Genomic DNA, 18191 nt, shown 5'->3' on the forward strand with positions numbered 1-18191 from the left:
TACTGTAATTTGGTATTCTGAACATTAGGACCACAATGATCAGTATTATACAAAATAACAATCTTATGTACAGTATATATTAATGAGACTTAAAGATACTTTTTCATGAAAATAATCAATAATGGATAAAACTAGTGAAATATGCTATTAGATATTCATATTAGATTGAAATGTCAACAAGAAAACACCTGAGAAACACCAGATGATTTTGCATTTAAAACATATTATACAGTGGATTTTCTCATTGAATGTTTTCTGAATATTTTGTAAAAAAACAATGCAAGTTTTACCCTCAAAGAAAGAAAAAAAATCAAGTGGAATACAAAGAACTATTAATATCCCCATATCCTTCTGGTTACAAGGAAATGTGTTTTTCAAAACTGATAAATATATAAACACTAATTTAGCCAGATTATATACTAAAATGGGTGACCTACTTTATGCTGCTGTTCTAAAGCCAAGCATGCAACAAAGGTTTTAAAACTGATAATTACATAACAACCCAGCCAGATTACAGAATAAAATGCATGTTTCAGTTTGATGACAATTCTCTTCGACTTAGGTTACCAATAGTAATATGGTAATTCCTGAAAAACCATTTTAGAAGCTAAACCAATTAAAGTTACTAATGCATTAAAGTTACTAACGCATAAAAAGTTGCAAGAGCTCTAAAAATGGTATACTACTGATCATGAGCAATCTATACAGCAAAAGCATCGATTTAAGAGATAATGATTTCATCTTGATGATCGACCATCCTGATGATACATTTCTGGTGACAAGCTGGAAGTCCCTGGATTAAATGGGACATTTTATGTGTAGTCTTATGGAAAAAAATCCATTAAAGATCTCCAATTAAGGTAAACTCAATTTACATAGTTTCTTTTCAAACCTATGGTGGTATGTGATTAACTTACATCCTCCTTTAAGTCACCACTGATTACTGTTCAACTTGGACTAAAGAATTCCTTTTGATCAGACCAATAATCATGCTTGATTATGTGTAGATTTCTGTATGACAAATTACTTAATGTCATTATGGCACCCACTCGGCAAGAATCTGGTACAAGATAAACCTTTCCTTCTTTGTATCTCATTCTTTGCCTCCCAATTTTCTAATTACATTTACAGTGTTTTCATTTTAGAAAGGTAATTTAATTATTCATCATACCATTCTAATTATAACTGTATCAGATTAGATTATATTGGAATGTGTTTGTTCATAATTTCTTTTATTCTGTTCTATGCTGGCATAACTGTTAGCAAATTAGTTTTATTTAAAGATAAATGTACATTGTAATAAGTTAAATTGTTGAGGGAAGTGTTACTGTATATAATAAAGTTTCTTGCTCAAAATCAAAACAGATCTTTAAATACAGAAACAGATTAACAATGTAAATAGGCAAATTGAAACGTGCTTTATCATTTTCAAATACTTTAAGGTAAATAAGCTGCAACATAAAAGAAAATGAAAAGCAACTTCTAGAATAATAAAAGTGAGGGAGAAGGCATACTGCCTATACTCACTTAAAAGACAAGTCGAACAGCAAAACTGCACAGTCCCAGATCTGCCATCACATAATGTGCCGGCAGATTTGGGTCGGTGTAGTTTGTTAGGAGTAATCAGTAGAACAAACAATACAGACCCTGATCTGCAGACACATCAAGCTATGACATATCAGGATCTCTGTTGTTTGCAGCTTGGCATGACTTATAAGCAAGTACATACAGTATGTTATTCAACTGACGCATGCCAAATGCTAAGCAATGTTGAACTTTGGAGCTTTTTATGGGTAGAAAGTACACTCAAACTTATTGTCATTGTGAGAATCTGTATGTACTCAGCCCAAAGATGAGAACATAGCAAAGTTTTGCTTAGCCCATCCAGTTTTCCTGCCCCCTGGAAGTTGGAAGATTTATCAGTTAATCCTTGGATGATGATCATAACAGGCAACAAGTTTCACAATAATTCAAAAACAAATTGCTAAAAAAAATAATAAAGAAGTTACATTAATGAGATTTTTGTGTCATGCGATGCATAAGATACAAAACAAAAAAGGGCAATAACTCTAACAAAAATTATGTCACAAACTGATTTATCAATATTCATATCTCCAGGTCATGAACATTATATTTACAGCCTGATGGCAATCCATCAAAAACTGTAGGACTAGTTGCGCTAACAAGATTACAACATAAAATGTACTGAACTATAATATAAAAAAGGCAATAACAAAAATTGTGGCACCAAGTAATCTGTGTGCGTGTGTGTTATTTGGATTTTTAAAGTAGTTTTAATTTTTTTATAGTCATATTGCTATGATGTCTGCAGTGTGGCAGTTTATAGTGATGTCTAACACTGGGGCATCATGCCACAGACATGTAGCATGATGTCCCTCCCCGTCACATCATCCTGACACCAGGACAACCAGTCCTAACACTAACCTCTTAATGCTGAGCGCCAAGCAAGGCAGCTGTTAGTACCATTGTTTTATAAGTCTTTGGTATGACTTGGCTGGGGATCGAACCCATGACATCCCACATATGAGGCAGATGCTCTAACCACTAGGGTGGAGTGGAGAAGAATGACATAAGGACAAATAGTGACTACTTGAGAGTGACGACGATGAAGAGTAATCTAATGCAACAGACTAAACTTCATCTAAAAAGCAATCTTAAAAGCTGTTCTTTTGTGATATTCTTTAAATATCCCACTTTTTTAGTTTTTTCTTTATCTTAAAATTTTTAAAATTTATTTGTCATGATCAGGTGCAGCATACTGATGGGAAAGATCAGAGAAAAAGTCAAATGCTGGCTTACCGTAAACAATTCAAATGTCATGTAACAAATGAGCATGATCTTAATAGCCAACTTTTGGCACAACTGAAGTGAAATGATCATGATTTTAAAACTTATTATATCACATGCACATTATATGGCAGAAGTAAGTTTTTCCCCTCATTTTGAGTTGAAAATTGGGGTGTGCATTATATTATATCAATGCACATTATATGCATACATCAATTACAGTAGTAGGCAAGAACTCGAACAAATATTGCAGTAACAAAGTAAGTCGTTAATATGCACATCTTCATGTGACCATAATATTTATCAACCTTCATGGCAATCCATCAAACCATGGGCCTAGATAAATACTAATGTAACTGGAAGAATGGACATGAAGATTACAATATAGAGACAAGGCATAGAGTAACCATCATTTTTGTCATATCATCTCACATACTACATCCAAGAACATCTGCAGAAAACAATCTTGTTTGGTACTTGGATGCAAAGCTGCCCCATTTTAAAATATTAATAACGGTAAAGTTTGCTTTCCAACTTTGACACAAAGCTGTGCCATTTTAAGACATTAATAATGGTAAAGTTTGCTCTCCAATCTCGATGCAAAGCTGTCCTATTTTAAGACATTATAATGGTAAAAGTTTGCTCTTTGACTTCGATGCACACCTGTCCATTTTAACAAATTAATAATGGCAAAAGATACTAAATCTTATTATGCTACCCAAAAAATAATTTAAAAAATATTAATTTCTCATTTAGGCTGCAACCTGATGATCTCTCTTTCATCAGATCTGGAATTAAGTCATAGTCTGTCTTTTGTGTTAATCTTTGAACTCTGTCAAACACCTGTAATAAATAATTTGTGCCAGCAAATGCCAGTGTTGAACATTCAACAATGATATGTAATCATCCATATCAAATTGATCATCAGCTGTTCAAAAACAAAATTTAACAAGAGTCCAAAATGAGCCCAATCTCACTCATATGACTCACATAAAAAGTGACTGATACGTGCAGATATTGCTCATAATCAGAATCATCCATGACTGTAAATGACATAGGCTTATATCTATACCAAGTCTGATCAAAGTATGATCAGAAATACGGCCAACAGACAGGTAAAAAGATGGCCCAATTGGATAAGAAAATACCTCTTTAAATATTGCCCATAATCAAATTCATCTGAAATATTCATGATGTAAGTTTATAAGTCTGATCCAAATCTAAACATATACAGCTTCAAAAGTGACAACAAACTCAGATAAATAGCTTCTACTGGCAATAAACTCAGATATACAGCTTCTATTGTCAACAAACTCAGATAAACAGCTTCTATTGTCAACAAACTCAGATATACAGCTTCTATTGTCAACAAACTCAGATAAACAGCTTCTACTGGCAATAAACTCAGATAAACAGCTTCTATTGGCAATAAACTCAGATATACAGCTTCTATTGTCAACAAACTCAGATAAACAGCTTCTATTGGCAATAAACTCAGATAAACAGCTTCTATTGGCAATAAACTCAGATATACAGCTTCTATTGTCAACAAACTCAGATAAACAGCTTCTATTGGCAATAAACTCAGATAAACAGCTTCTATTGGCAATAAACTCAGATAAACAGCTTCTACTGGCAATAAACTCAGATAAACAGCTTCTATTGGCAATAAACTCAGATATACAGCTTCTATTGTCAACAAACTCAGATAAACAGCTTCTATTGGCAATAAACTCAGATATACAGCTTCTATTGTCAACAAACTCAGATAAACAGCTTCTATTGGCAATAAACTCAGATATACAGCTTCTATTGTCAACAAACTCAGATAAACAGCTTCTATTGGCAATAAACTCAGATAAACAGCTTCTACTGGCAATAAACTCAGATAAACAGCTTCTATTGGCAATAAACTCAGATAAACAGCTTCTATTGGCAATAAACTCAGATAAACAGCTTCTATTGGCAATAAACTCAGATATACAGCTTCTATTGTCAACAAACTCAGATAAACAGCTTCTATTGGCAATAAACTCAGATATACAGCTTCTATTGTCAACAAACTCAGATAAACAGCTTCTATTGGCAATAAACTCAGATATACAGCTTCTATTGTCAACAAACTCAGATAAACAGCTTCTATTGGCAATAAACTCAGATAAACAGCTTCTACTGGCAATAAACTCAGATAAACAGCTTCTATTGGCAATAAACTCAGATAAACAGCTTCTATTGGCAATAAACTCAGATAAACAGCTTCTATTGGCAATAAACTCAGATATACAGCTTCTATTGTCAACAAACTCAGATAAACAGCTTCTATTGGCAATAAACTCAGATATACAGCTTCTATTGTCAACAAACTCAGATAAACAGCTTCTATTGGCAATAAACTCAGATATACAGCTTCTATTGTCAACAAACTCAGATAAACAGCTTCTATTGGCAATAAACTCAGATAAACAGCTTCTACTGGCAATAAACTCAGATAAACAGCTTCTATTGGCAATAAACTCAGATATACAGCCTCTAGAGTGGCAATAAACTCACTCGGATACCAGAATACTTCATTAATATAAGTTGTTCATGTTAATAATGACAAAAAGTCTCAATTCTGCCTGATATGAGTTTATATACAAATATTAATCAAATATGGTGTCTTGAGTTGTTACAAGTTCAACCAATTGTATTCAAGTTTGCCTCATTAATATGCATGAATACTACTCATCAAAATGTCAAACATCTTGTTGATAGAAGTCTGCATTACAAGTACGATTAAGTTTTGTCAAAATACAACGTCCAAAGAGATAGTCTGAAAAATCTGAGACAATAAATGATCATTAATCTTGCTCACCAATCAACTTTTCAGCGCTCTTTATGGCATAAGTTTATATACAAAGTGTGATAATCATGTGACCTGAAATACAGAGTCTGTAGTAAAACTAGCTCAATAAGATGCCAGATCATATCATTAATGTGTTTTGATCCCACTAATTACCAAAGGTTTCCAAGGTCATATGACATTAAGCTACATATCAGGTTTGATCAAAATCTGAACAGAAATATGACCTCAAGAGTTGGAGCAAACTCAGCCAATAGATTCAAGACCACCTTATTAATAGGCACTGCTTGAACTCATCAACAAACACATCTATGGTCTTAATTACATAAGCCAATATACCAATTCTGATCAAATTCTGCTATATAAAATAAAGCCTCTAAAATGTTAACAAGATTTGTCAATCGGATGCAAGATCAAGTTCTCTAACATGCATGGATATCACTCACAATCAAACTAATTAATGATCTTGACGATACATGCTTACATATTGTCTGATCAGAAATGTGTTCACTGATGTGGTATCAAGCTCAGCCAATCAAATGCAAGATCACCACATTAATATGCATGTAGGTCAGTTGTAAATGATCTCATCCAAGATCTTTCTTATGTATGCTTATATACCATGTCTGGTCCAAATCTGATCAAAGTGCAGGACCTAGGGTGTTTGCAAACAAGTACTATCTGACAGGCAATGTATGCAGACCTATACCATAAGCCCACTTGTCCTTCTATGTGAGCTAAAAATCAGACATTATTGTTTAGTGACCACCTGTAAAGAGTCATCAATTGCAAGTGATGGTTATATATTTCAAAAGATACTACCAATGCCAGATGACAATTTTAACTTATGGGATAACATGTATTAAGCCATGCACTTTATTCAAAGGATACCTGTCCTATCTTGTCCATCTTTCATAAATAAACCTTTGTAGAGCAATGACCTGCCTAGTCTGAAGCACTTACATTGCTAAGAACACCTATACTGAAAAGTTAACTGTCATGTGTAATAAGCTAAACAAATACAAAACAGTTCAAGTAGTAATCTGTGAAAGAAAGATTACTTAATCATCAAGGTAATAAGTAATTAAACATAATAAAAACTCACTTTTTGAAAGTGGTAACAAAAATTACACTGAAATAAATATTCACCTGCAAGAGCCATTTGTCATATAGGTGACAACATGTAGTAAAACAAGCTGCCTGTGGAAATGATCAGCAGGATGGCTCATCTTGGTCATTTGAATGCAATAATCTTCATCTGCAGTAAGTTCTCAGTTTTCTGATGGCTGTTGGGTTTAGGCAAATTGTGTTCTGCAATATTCTAATATTGATTATACCATCCCAATTATACCCAAGTTTTGCTTGGGAGCATGGCTTCCCGATTTGGTCCAACTGGAATGATGCTATCCTCTTCTTCCAGAAACAGCAGTGGCATTAAGACCAGGCGACCTTGCACTTTTTTCAGTTCTTCTCTGGCCATCTGTGGATCACTTTCAACCAGAGCTCCTGAATTTGTGAATGATTTAATCCCAGAGAATGTCTTCACATTGTCATCTGGAATGCACCTGAACACCTAGTATGAAACAGAAGGATATTTCTCATTAAAGTATTCAAAGTTCTTGTATACTAACTTGTTACTCATTCTAAGCTTCTGTAGCATATGTCAGTATCTTACAGAGTGTTCAATCAACTATATAAAATAGGTCACAGCAACCCAGGTTTTGTATTTAATCCAAAGATATGCCTATAATTAATAAACTTTTAATAGAGTTTAAAGTCCTGGAAAACTGGTATTCATGACCCAATTTTAAAGCTTTCGCCTGTTCACCTTTATAACTTTTGTTTCAAGCTGTACTCTTGGTGTATGTTTTGTAGCAATGGATGACAAGAAAACTAACTATTGTGCCATGACTGGATTGCAAAACATTATTATTATTATTATTATTACTTTTATGACTCCATGAGAAACAATGTCTGAGAAAACAACCTAAACACAAACCTTAACATACAGAAACTGAGCTCAATGAAAAATAAAATAAAAATCACTGAACCATGAAATAACCCTCACAGTGACCTGTTTCAACTGGTTGCTATAGGCTACAGAACTTATCATGACATGAAATAGAATGTGTGATTTGGATTTTTAATGTAGTTTTAACAATTTTTCGGATATATCGCTATGATGTCTGCAGTGTGGCAGTTGATAGTGATGCCTAGCACTGGGGCACCATGTCGCAGACAAGTAGCATGATGTCCCACCCAGTCGCATTATCATGACACCAGACTGACCAGTCCTAACATTTACCTCTTAATGCTGAGCACCAAGCGAGGCAGCTGTTAGTACCATTTTTGTAAGTCTTTGGTATGAATCAACCTGGTTTCAAACCCATGAAATAGAGTTTTATGACTTCACTGGCAACAGTGCCTGAGAAAACAAATTTTCATCAAAAGTTATATTTCTCTGAGAATACTTACCAATTACATTTATGTTAGAGTTTGAACTTCAGGTACCTGTGAATCAATACAGAATATAATAAAAGTATATAAGGGAAGAAACTTCATTTATAACTACCTGTCCTCTCTCTGCTAGTTGGCCACCAATATACTGATATTTATCAGTTCATGCTTGTGCAACACAATGATGATGATGCTTGCATTTATGGGTGGAGTGGTAGGGCTTATCCAAAATCTGATTAGTTAAGCATTCCAAGAAATATATAATTTACAGAAACTCTGATTTCTCCATGCAATATATTACTTACTACATTTAAATTAGAAGGATCGGTCAGGAAAGGAGGAAACAACATGAGATGAATAGGTAGAGGAAATGCAAAGGCATCAATCCTCTATCCTGGTAACACAGGACATAATGAAAGGGTCCTGTTGTTCTTGTAAGACCATTTTCAAAAGTGGTAGCACAAGTGAAGGATAACAATGAAACTGCTGTTTCCTTAGCTATGTTTGGAACAGAAAATCCCATACATTTCAGATCTGTTGAATAAATAGATGGACAGGCAACTGACAGTGTTCGGATCTATTAAATACCGGATATAGTAGATGGCGTAACAGCTATGCATGGGAAAGAACCAAATTGGTCCCCATAAAAAATAATATGACCAGACATTTGCAATCCGGCCCACTAGAAAACTACCTCTTATCATAAACAGTGAAGAACAGCCAATTAGCTCGGTTGGCCAGAAACGGAGATGGCAGAAAAAGTCATAATTAGCACATGTGGTTTGCTGGACTACGTGTATGAGGTCAGTTGGAGACATATGAGCCTGCCTTGACAGGAACTCCTACTATGGCATGTGGGTATTTGGGAAGGTGAGTGTATGGGGAACTCCTACTATGGTGTGTGTGTTTGGGAAAGTGGGTGTATTTCCCATATTTTTATGTCTGCTACAGTCACTTCTGATCAGCTGGAAGCAGAGTAGAAAATCATGGATGCACCAAAATTTTCACCTTCTCATTCTTTGTCAGAGTCTCGGATGGAAAGAATTATTTTGAGAAACATCATAAACAATGTTTGAAGTCAGGGGATTTTGTATGTTGCTTGTCTTACCTACTTTGTAAATCTGACATGGATGTACTGTGAAAACTTATTCCTTTCCCCATACACCCACCTTCCCAAACACACACGCCATAGTAGGAGTTCCCCATACCCCCACCTTCCCAAATACACACATGCCATAGTAGTTCCCCATACACCCACCTTCCCAAACAGTGCTCAAAAATATTTGAAACACAGAGTGAAGCTTGTGACATCCAAGTTGTCAGATGCTGAAGATTTTATCCTTCATCCTAATATACATCCACTAGCACCACCACATTATATTTCAAGAGGTCTTGAGTGGTGACAAGATTTACAAAATTGTCGATGTGGTGGCCATATTAAATGTCTGAACTGCACCATTTTTATTTAGAACCAGCTAGATCATGGGATGAATGTGTCTCTAAAATTTCATGGCAACACTCCAAATAGTTTAGGAGGAGTAACAATAACAACACTGTGTTAACAGGCAGATGATGGATGAAAGGCCATCTCATAAGTTCCTCTGGTCTATGACTAGTAGAGTAACAATAACAACACTGTGTTAACAGGCAGATGATGGATGAAAGGCCGTCTCATAAGTTCCTCTGGTCTATGACTAGTAGAGTAAAAAGCCAAGAAGATTTATAAAACAGAACACAAAACACAAGTCCCCAAAAGGACTGATGCTATATTGGCTGAAAATGATTTCTAGGAATTCAAGGTAAGACAATTTCTTCCTTTTAACTACAGAGTTCAGAAACCATCCATAATATACTTCAGCATTAACAAGATTTCCATTTAGAAGGGGGTTTGCATAAGAAGTCTTTCAGTGAATAGTCCATGCTGATATGACCATCCATTTAAGAGTCATAGTGATTTTCAAGATGGTTGCTGTTGTTGCCAGACTGAATGTCCAAGCAGCATCAATTTCTTTAGGACAATTAGACCATGGGATGGATGTGTGTATAATGTTTCATAACAATCCTCAAAACAGTTCATAAGGAGATGTAATAACAAACTAGTTCAAATGGACAGACCAGTCAAACTTAAAACCCCAAAAATTTATACAAATGAACATTAAACAAGAGTCCCTTGAAGAGACTAATGCTCCACTGTCTGAAACAAATTGCCAGGAATTCTAGGTAAGACCATTTCTTCCTTTTAACTGCAGAGTGCTGAAACCATCAATGATATTCTTCAGCAATAAGATTTAGAAATCTTCTGCTCTGGATGTCAGATTGATACATTTTCATTTAGGGCCTTCAAGATATCAACATAAATCTTCCGGTGGAAAGTCCATGTTGGTACAACTTTCCATTTTAATGACGTACATTAACAAAATTTTCAAAATGGTTGCCATGGTGATCTTATTGGATAACAGATTTGCACCATTTCCTTTTAGGATCAACTAGATTTCAACTGAACTCTTCAGGTGAAAGTACATTCATCCATCTTTAAGAAGTAGCCTCAACAAGAACTTCAAGACTGCCACTGTGACAGCCATATTGGAAGTCAGATCAACACCATTTTTTTAAAAGACCATCTCGACATAACAAGTCTTTCAGTGAAAACCCCATGCTTATATGGCCATTCATTCAAGAGCAGTGATAACAAGAGTTCAAGAAAGCAAATATGGCAACCATTACAGGATGTTGGAACAGCACTATTTTAATTCAGGACCAACTGAACATCATAAGAAGTCATTTAGTTTAAGCACCATGTTGATACAACCACGCATTTAGTACGAGTAGCAATATAAGATTTTCAAGATGGCCACTGTCACAGTGGTAGCCAAACTGGATTTAGAAGTGGCACTATTTAGAAACAAACTGAAATCATAAAAAGTCTTTTGGTGAATCCCAAGGATGGCAAAATTATTTTCATTTCAGAAGTAGAGACAAGAATTTCTGATGGCCACTATTTTGGTAATTGGATATCAGACTGATGAAAATCTCATGCTAATAAATTTGCCATTCAGGAGGAGTAGCAATGATAAGATTTTCAAGATGACTGCTGTGGTAGCCATTATGGATGTCATAACAGCACTAATTTCATTTAGGACCAACTAGACATAAGTCTTTCTGTGAAAACTTCATGTTGATGCAAATGATTCATGAATAGCAATAACATATTTGTCAAGATGGCAACTGTGGTGGAGTCATATTGGACATCAGATCAGCACCATTTTCATTTATGACCAACTAGATATTATAAGAAGTCTTCTATTGAAACCCCATGTCAGTGTAACTTTTTGTTTAGAAGGAGTAACAATTAGAATATTTTTAAAATGGCTGCCATATTGGACAATTGAGATCAACACTATTTTCATTTAGAAGAAGCCTTTTTGTGAAATCTCAATGTTGAACTGATCATCCATTTAGAAGAAGTAGCGATAACTAGATTTACAATATGTATTGGCGATACTGGATGCATGGTTCCCATGCTTTTCTAAATATAAATTTCCAGGTCTTTTCCAGGTTTTTTCCAGGATGAAATTGTTTCAAGGTTAACATATGACCATTACTGAATGGAAATAAAGAACATTTTGGATTATAAAACATGCATTTTCCAAGTCTGAAGACGTTTCTCTTTCAAGACTCTCCAAAATGTGTGTCAGAAAAGATGATCATGTACAAAACCAGAAAATGAGTCACATTAGACAAATCTGACTATATTCCCATAAACTAGCGCTTAAAGCCATTTCAATGTAACTTTACTTTGATGACCTGCATTATATGTTGCTACGTGGAAACAACATACTGAGCATAAATTATTTTGTTTCCTTTCAAACCCTTAATTCTAAAGTATCCTAGAGCAATATATGTGCATGTTATATAAAGTAAATATTTCCTATCACATAATAAAAAAAAACAATAAATGCAAAGTATTAGAATCTTATCTTTTAACGAACACAGTTTAACCCTGAATTTATGTGTGTCAATAAAATCTCAAACAAAATATAATAAAAGGGATGACAATTTCCCCTTTCTCCTGCATTTTATTTAAGATCTGAAACCAATGCTTCAAGCTACATATCACTGTGTAATAGTTTTGCACCTAAGTTCAGCTTAGAGATTCAAAATTTTTCTAATCCGGGATTCCTCCGAATATTCAAACCCTATTTTCCACATTTGGACATTTAGGATGGATATTGGGTTCAGAGCAATTACATATAAAAAATTTGGAATCTGCCACCACCGTAAGATAGTTTACCAGTGGGCCTAGAAAATTTAAACTATGATGTTTCGACTTATACCTGCATGAAATCGATAGGAAAATTGTAACTTCCCCCAACTTTTATTTAGATGTGCTTTTTATTGGTTTTGTCTCATTTCCATACATAAACTAGAATATGTATTCATGGAATATGAATGCCCTACTGCTATGCCTGAAAAATCAGTCCTAACTTGAACTTTAGCAGACAGTAAAACTGATGGATGGATAAATCTCTTTCATGGTGTGGCCATTACATTCATAATGAGGAAAAAAAGTACAAAATTACCCTGTGGTATACTGAAGTATTTCTTGTGGCTCGCTCCCACCAAACTTTCTTGTAAAATTCATCACAGACAGGATCTGATATATCCATATCAGATTCATTTTCAGACAGTCCAAGATGTTCCCGAAATAATGTCCTTCTCAGTGATGAAGCGCAATGACCTGCATTATGTACAACTCCATTCATGCGAACTTCAAACTTTTTTGTATCATTGATTAGAACAGCTATTTCACTGTCACGTGTGCCAAGCATGCTTCGGTCGTTGATATTAGCTGAGCCAACAATAATGGTGTCATCATCAACAATCATCAACTTACTGTGCACATACACCAGTTCTGTCACCTATAATAGATACAATATCAATACATAAATCTGAATCAAAGATACATTACCACAAACACATTTCACAGTTTATATACCAAAATTCATTTGATACAATGCTGAGGGTGGACCAAAACTCTTCATACAAACATGCTATTCTGCTCCAAGCCATCTCATAGTATCTTGAATAATGTTGTTTTAGTATCCCCGTTTCTATAAAACTTGCACATGCATCATGCCAGTCCCCTATTTTTTCTTCTTATCTCTGCTAAGATGGGGACCATTCTGAATAATGTCTAAAAGTTTTCAACAAGTTCATCTTCAAATACTTGTGCTAATAATTTGCTACATGGATGCATCAAGAATACCGGTATGTGCATCAATACGAAAACCTTAGAAGTGCACTCTGTAATAAAGTTTCCATTGTTTTAAGTCATTCTCTTTTTATAATTTCCTTTATTGACAGGCTGTCAAGTATGGATAGTTTTGAGTGCACTCTGTAATAAAGTATAAATTGTTTTAAGTCATTCTATTCTTTTAATTTCTGTTAATGACGGGCTATCAAGTATGAATGGTTCGCCAAAAGACTTTAGCAAACTAGTGATTATTTCTGCTGAGATACAAATTGTAGCATGTAGTTAAATGTATAAAATTATTGCAAACATAAGGCTTATGTGGGCCTGAGATTGCTCACCAGTCAGATATCTGCTTACTGGCCAAATGTTTGAGAAGTTGGGCCCAAAAAATCTAGGTCAGTAGGATGCTTTCTGTAAACATTTCTTCCAATGCTATTGGACGCATTTGTGATGGAAGCAACTGTTTCAATGTTTATATGTTTGGAATCTTTATCAATATTTGGCAGTCTATATTACCCTCATTTTAAAGGTCTTCAGGATAGGATGCTGTCTATTAAAGTTGGTCACATTCAGTCCTGACTTTTTGTTTTGAAAAAAAAAATTGTTTTACTGCTTTTAAATCATCATTATTCTGGCAATTTTTGATAGTAGATGAGCATCATTTTATATACAAATGAAAGGTCTTGAAGCCAGGATGCTTCTAGACCATTCTAATTTTAGTAACAGTGGCCATATTATATTGCCATCATCTTTATAGCCACAGAAGTCTTTACTGTTAGAATGCTTTCTTTCAAATTTTTGAGAAAAAGTCATTCTTAGAAAATGTATTCGTTGGGGGTTGAGGGGGTCAAACCAATGATGTAATGCTTCTCTGATCACTATTGCATTTGCTTAACTTTCTGGATGGAAATTACCTTTGTCTGTAAAAGAAAATTAAAACCTTTCATTAGTTGTAACGTTCTGCAAGTTAGAACTAGAAATAACACAGACCCAGTCAATGGCTCATTTGCATTTGCTGTCCTCTCTTTTAGGGACCCAGACAACTTGTGTGGGACATCAAAGCAGGGTGGGAATAGGTAATCTAGTAATAGCAGCAGGTAAGTATTACATCATTAAAATTAACTGTACTCCTCCCACTCCATCACAAAAGAATTCATGTCAATATCATTAATCAATATCTGTCACTACTGCCTTGCTGAATTTGCTGGTGTGGAAGGAGGCTGAATAAAAATGAAATACTTTCCCATATGGTTGGAGTGTCCACTACTGCAAGCTGGCCTCAGCTTGGGTCACTTTTTGTGTGCCACTACTATTGCTACCAAAGAATATATGCCTTTGCTCTGGTGTACCAAGGCTAAAGGTAGAAATGAGAAGAAGGCATTATGTGACTGCCAAAATGCAGCTCTCATAAAGACGAGTTTGATGTGCCCATAAGGAAGCAAATGTTCAAACTTCGTGGGCTTTTAACTTCATGAATGAAATATCCCTCACAGTAAGAACTGAATCAATGTTATCTTGTTTGCAAGGATAATCCGTCCAGAAATGGTGGATCCTGAATACCAGAAGAACTCTTTTGAGGAATTAAAAGATGATTCATACCCTTTTTTCTCCCTTGGGAAGGGGCTAAAAAAAACTGTAAGGCCCTTAATGGAATCTGTCCTGATCATCCTCAGCACAAAAATGACTGATATCTCTACATGGAGTGAGACTACCAAAGAAAACCATCAACAGCCAGAATCGCCTCTAAAGACAAGGCATGAAGCTTGCTCCTTTATAATGCAAACTCTAAACAGTTACTAAGAACAGATTAAACCAACGATGCATTTGAAAGTGGAAAACTGGTCTCTGCAGCTCAAAATACCCGAGATGATCAGAAATATGAAATTCTGAACCAATGGCTGGGCCTTGAGAACTTGAGTGTGCTGGATAAAGCTGCCCTATATCCTGAATAAATGAGACCAAACATTCTGTTCTCCAGTAGGAGGGGAAGACAGCCTACCACTGTAAGTTAGTCTGGTTCCCTGAACAGCTATTAGTTTCAATATGAAACCTAGATCTGAATAAAATAGGGACATGCTGGTATCCAGATTTTACTACAACAATAGAATTTCTGTAATTCTGATGGAGACTGGTCATTTAATACCCTCTCTACTGTAGTACCTCTTCACTTAACTGCAGCAGATTTCACTGCTGGAAAAGCATAGGGATCCCTATCTGAAGTGAAATGGATATCCTTCTTTATTATAAAGAGGACCCACCAATGACTATTATGCTCAACCAGACCTCTAAAAAGGAGTGCTAGGTGACCACCAACAGATGCATGGCAGGCAAAGGTGTGATTCTCTGATGCTGCCTCCATCCTTAGGAAAGAGAGATGGGCCCTTAAACTTCCTCTCTGGGCCTTTCTGGTGACTTCATCTAGCCTGGATATGTCCATAAATATTTGGATCAATGATTAAGAAATAGAAACATTTATGACCTACTCAACTGCCAAAAGCAAAGGGTATGCAAAAAAGGGCACCCAGAAAAAATGTCACAAAAAGGCCTCAAAGCTTATGCAGTGTCTAAATATACAATATACTTTAGCAACATGGATAAACGGATTCAAATTGCTGAAAATGTGTGGGACGCAAGAAAATGCATGTATATCTGAGAGCATAACAGAATTCAACCAAATACAAATGACATATGTAATAAAGAGGAATGGTACTGTGAATAGATGAAGGAGGTAGGGAACAGACTGGATCAGTTTTCTTTCTAGTTCTGACTTCTAGAACTTTCTATCTAACAAGAGGATGGAATGTTCTTATACAGATGAAGGTAATTTCCATTCCGGAAAGGTATGCAACACAACAATGACAAGTAATTTATTACTCATACTGAAAGTCATTTAAAGGATGTTCCAATATAGTAATGGTGGTCATATGTGATGCAGGGCTCTCAAGAACACAGAGTCTGGCATCAAATAAGCACTAAAGCTTCAGAGAAAGCTTAGTTCTTATCCATACACACATATGATCCAGCTCAATTTCCCCATCACACACCCCTTTAAGATCATCTGTAAAGATGCTCCCAGGATTTTGTCATAAGGAGGGATTTCCCCCTTGTCACCAAAATAAGGGGTAGTAGGAAAAAATGGTGGGGGGGAAGGAAATGGACATAGTTTAATATTTACCTAACACTTAAATATCCTCCTTTTCTGCTACTTTCTCCACTCTGTTAGGGCACCATCAAAGTCAAGATCTTTAAATGATGTCCCCACTAGATGAATAAGCATCAGTGTATTTATTGTTTCTGAGCTCAATCAGCTCCTAAGCTGTGTGTGTATACTGTTCTGTGCTAAGAATCCCCTTTCACAGTCTGCTGTCTAAAGGGGCATATGCATAGCTAACTTTGCCAGTTTCAACAAGTTTGGAAACTGTTCCTTATGGTTGTTATTTACTATTTTCCACAGCTCAAAGGGATTGTCTCTTGGATATCTCCTCTCCAAAATAAGATTTTTTACTCTCAGGAATGCTCCCAATGTCTCACTTTCTTTAATCAGTTGTTTGCTGACTACTGTTCTAGCTTTCTTACTAGCTCCATAATGCTTTATTAGGGTCTTAAGTCCTTCAATGTCATAGTCCGCCAGTTAATCTTTGCTAAGAAATGAGTCCTCTAAGGCCAAGTAAATGGAAATTTGTTGCAACAGATGTATTTTCTGAAGGAAACCTCTGCTTTTTTTAATGTTTTATGCCTTCAATGAAATCTTTGCTAATTGCTTCAAATTATGATTTCACAGAAATCGCATCCTTTTCCTCTGTACCTAATTTAATACCTTGCAAGGTGATGATCACATTTCCACTCTTGTCCTTATCAGACTTTAGTTTGTTCTGCAATTCTTGCAGATAAATATCCTTTCCAGACTTAGCCCTGTCAAGAGTTGCAATAAATCCATCAAGTACTTGTTGATCAGCTGAAATATCAAGTTGTGTCTTCTGAAAAACCATAGTTAAGGCAGCAAGTGATGAAATCATACTCATGCGAAGATACAGTACCATAACAAACTTGTAGCAGGTGAGCTGTAGAAATAGTCCCTTACATTTCTTACTATAACTTTTGTGTTTCTCAAAGTAAGTGACTAGTGGTTTCCAAGACTGGAAAACAGCTTCCATTGTACCATAAAAAGCCAGCCACCTTATGTTATAAACTTCTTTCACTGAGTACTGGGAGGAATTTAGAACATCTTGAAGTTTCTTCAATTCCACAGTCCTTGAAGAAGATTTACTGAAATAACGAAGTAAGTCTCTGATTACCTCTTAAAATATTGTCTTCAAGTAAGTTACTTTTTCTGCAGCTCTAGATGAAGATAAATTAAGCCTGTGTGCCATGCAATGAACAGCAATACAGTGAGGGTTCATCTGTTTAATTTTTGTTGCTACACCAATTTTCAACCCTGTCATGATTGATACTCCATCACTGCCAAAAGCAACGACCTTCTCCACAGAAATGCCTCATCTTATATAAATTTGGATAACAAACCAAACAAGATCTCTGCTGTTGCAGTAACGTCCTTCCCTTCAAGGTTTCCAAGAAACAATGTTTCTGCATCTAAAATGTCAATGACAACTTTGCCATACTCAACAAGTTATTTCTTCACAGATATGTCTGTTACTTTCATCAATAATTATTGTTACAAATTCACTTTTTTGAATTTTTTTTTACTATGTCAGCCTGAATAACTTGGGCACCATCGTGACTCATAGGTGGCTTCGTTGCCAACTTTGAGAGATGAATGTGCATCACACCCTTTCGCTGCAATTTCAATAGAGAAGGGTACTTTGAAATAGA

General features: G+C 35.4%; 1 protein-coding gene across 1 annotated transcript in view; it reads right to left on the bottom strand.

The window, feature by feature from the left end:
* Positions 1-5254: 5254 nt before the first annotated feature.
* LOC149786244 (phospholipase D1-like) overlaps positions 5255-18191 on the bottom strand; it is a 142632-nt gene continuing 129695 nt past the window's right edge. The window contains exons 23-24 of the mRNA XM_089976625.1: positions 12688-13026; positions 5255-7223 (exon numbers count right to left, since the gene is read on the bottom strand). Coding sequence (XP_089832751.1) covers positions 6996-7223; positions 12688-13026 — 567 coding nt within the window. The 3' untranslated portion in view covers positions 5255-6995. The remainder of the gene's footprint in view (positions 7224-12687; positions 13027-18191) is intronic.

This window comes from Sinohyriopsis cumingii, chromosome 12, assembly GCF_028554795.1.
Source record: "Sinohyriopsis cumingii isolate HCF-2022 chromosome 12, ASM2855479v2, whole genome shotgun sequence".
Taxonomy (NCBI): Eukaryota; Metazoa; Mollusca; class Bivalvia; order Unionida; family Unionidae; genus Sinohyriopsis; species Sinohyriopsis cumingii.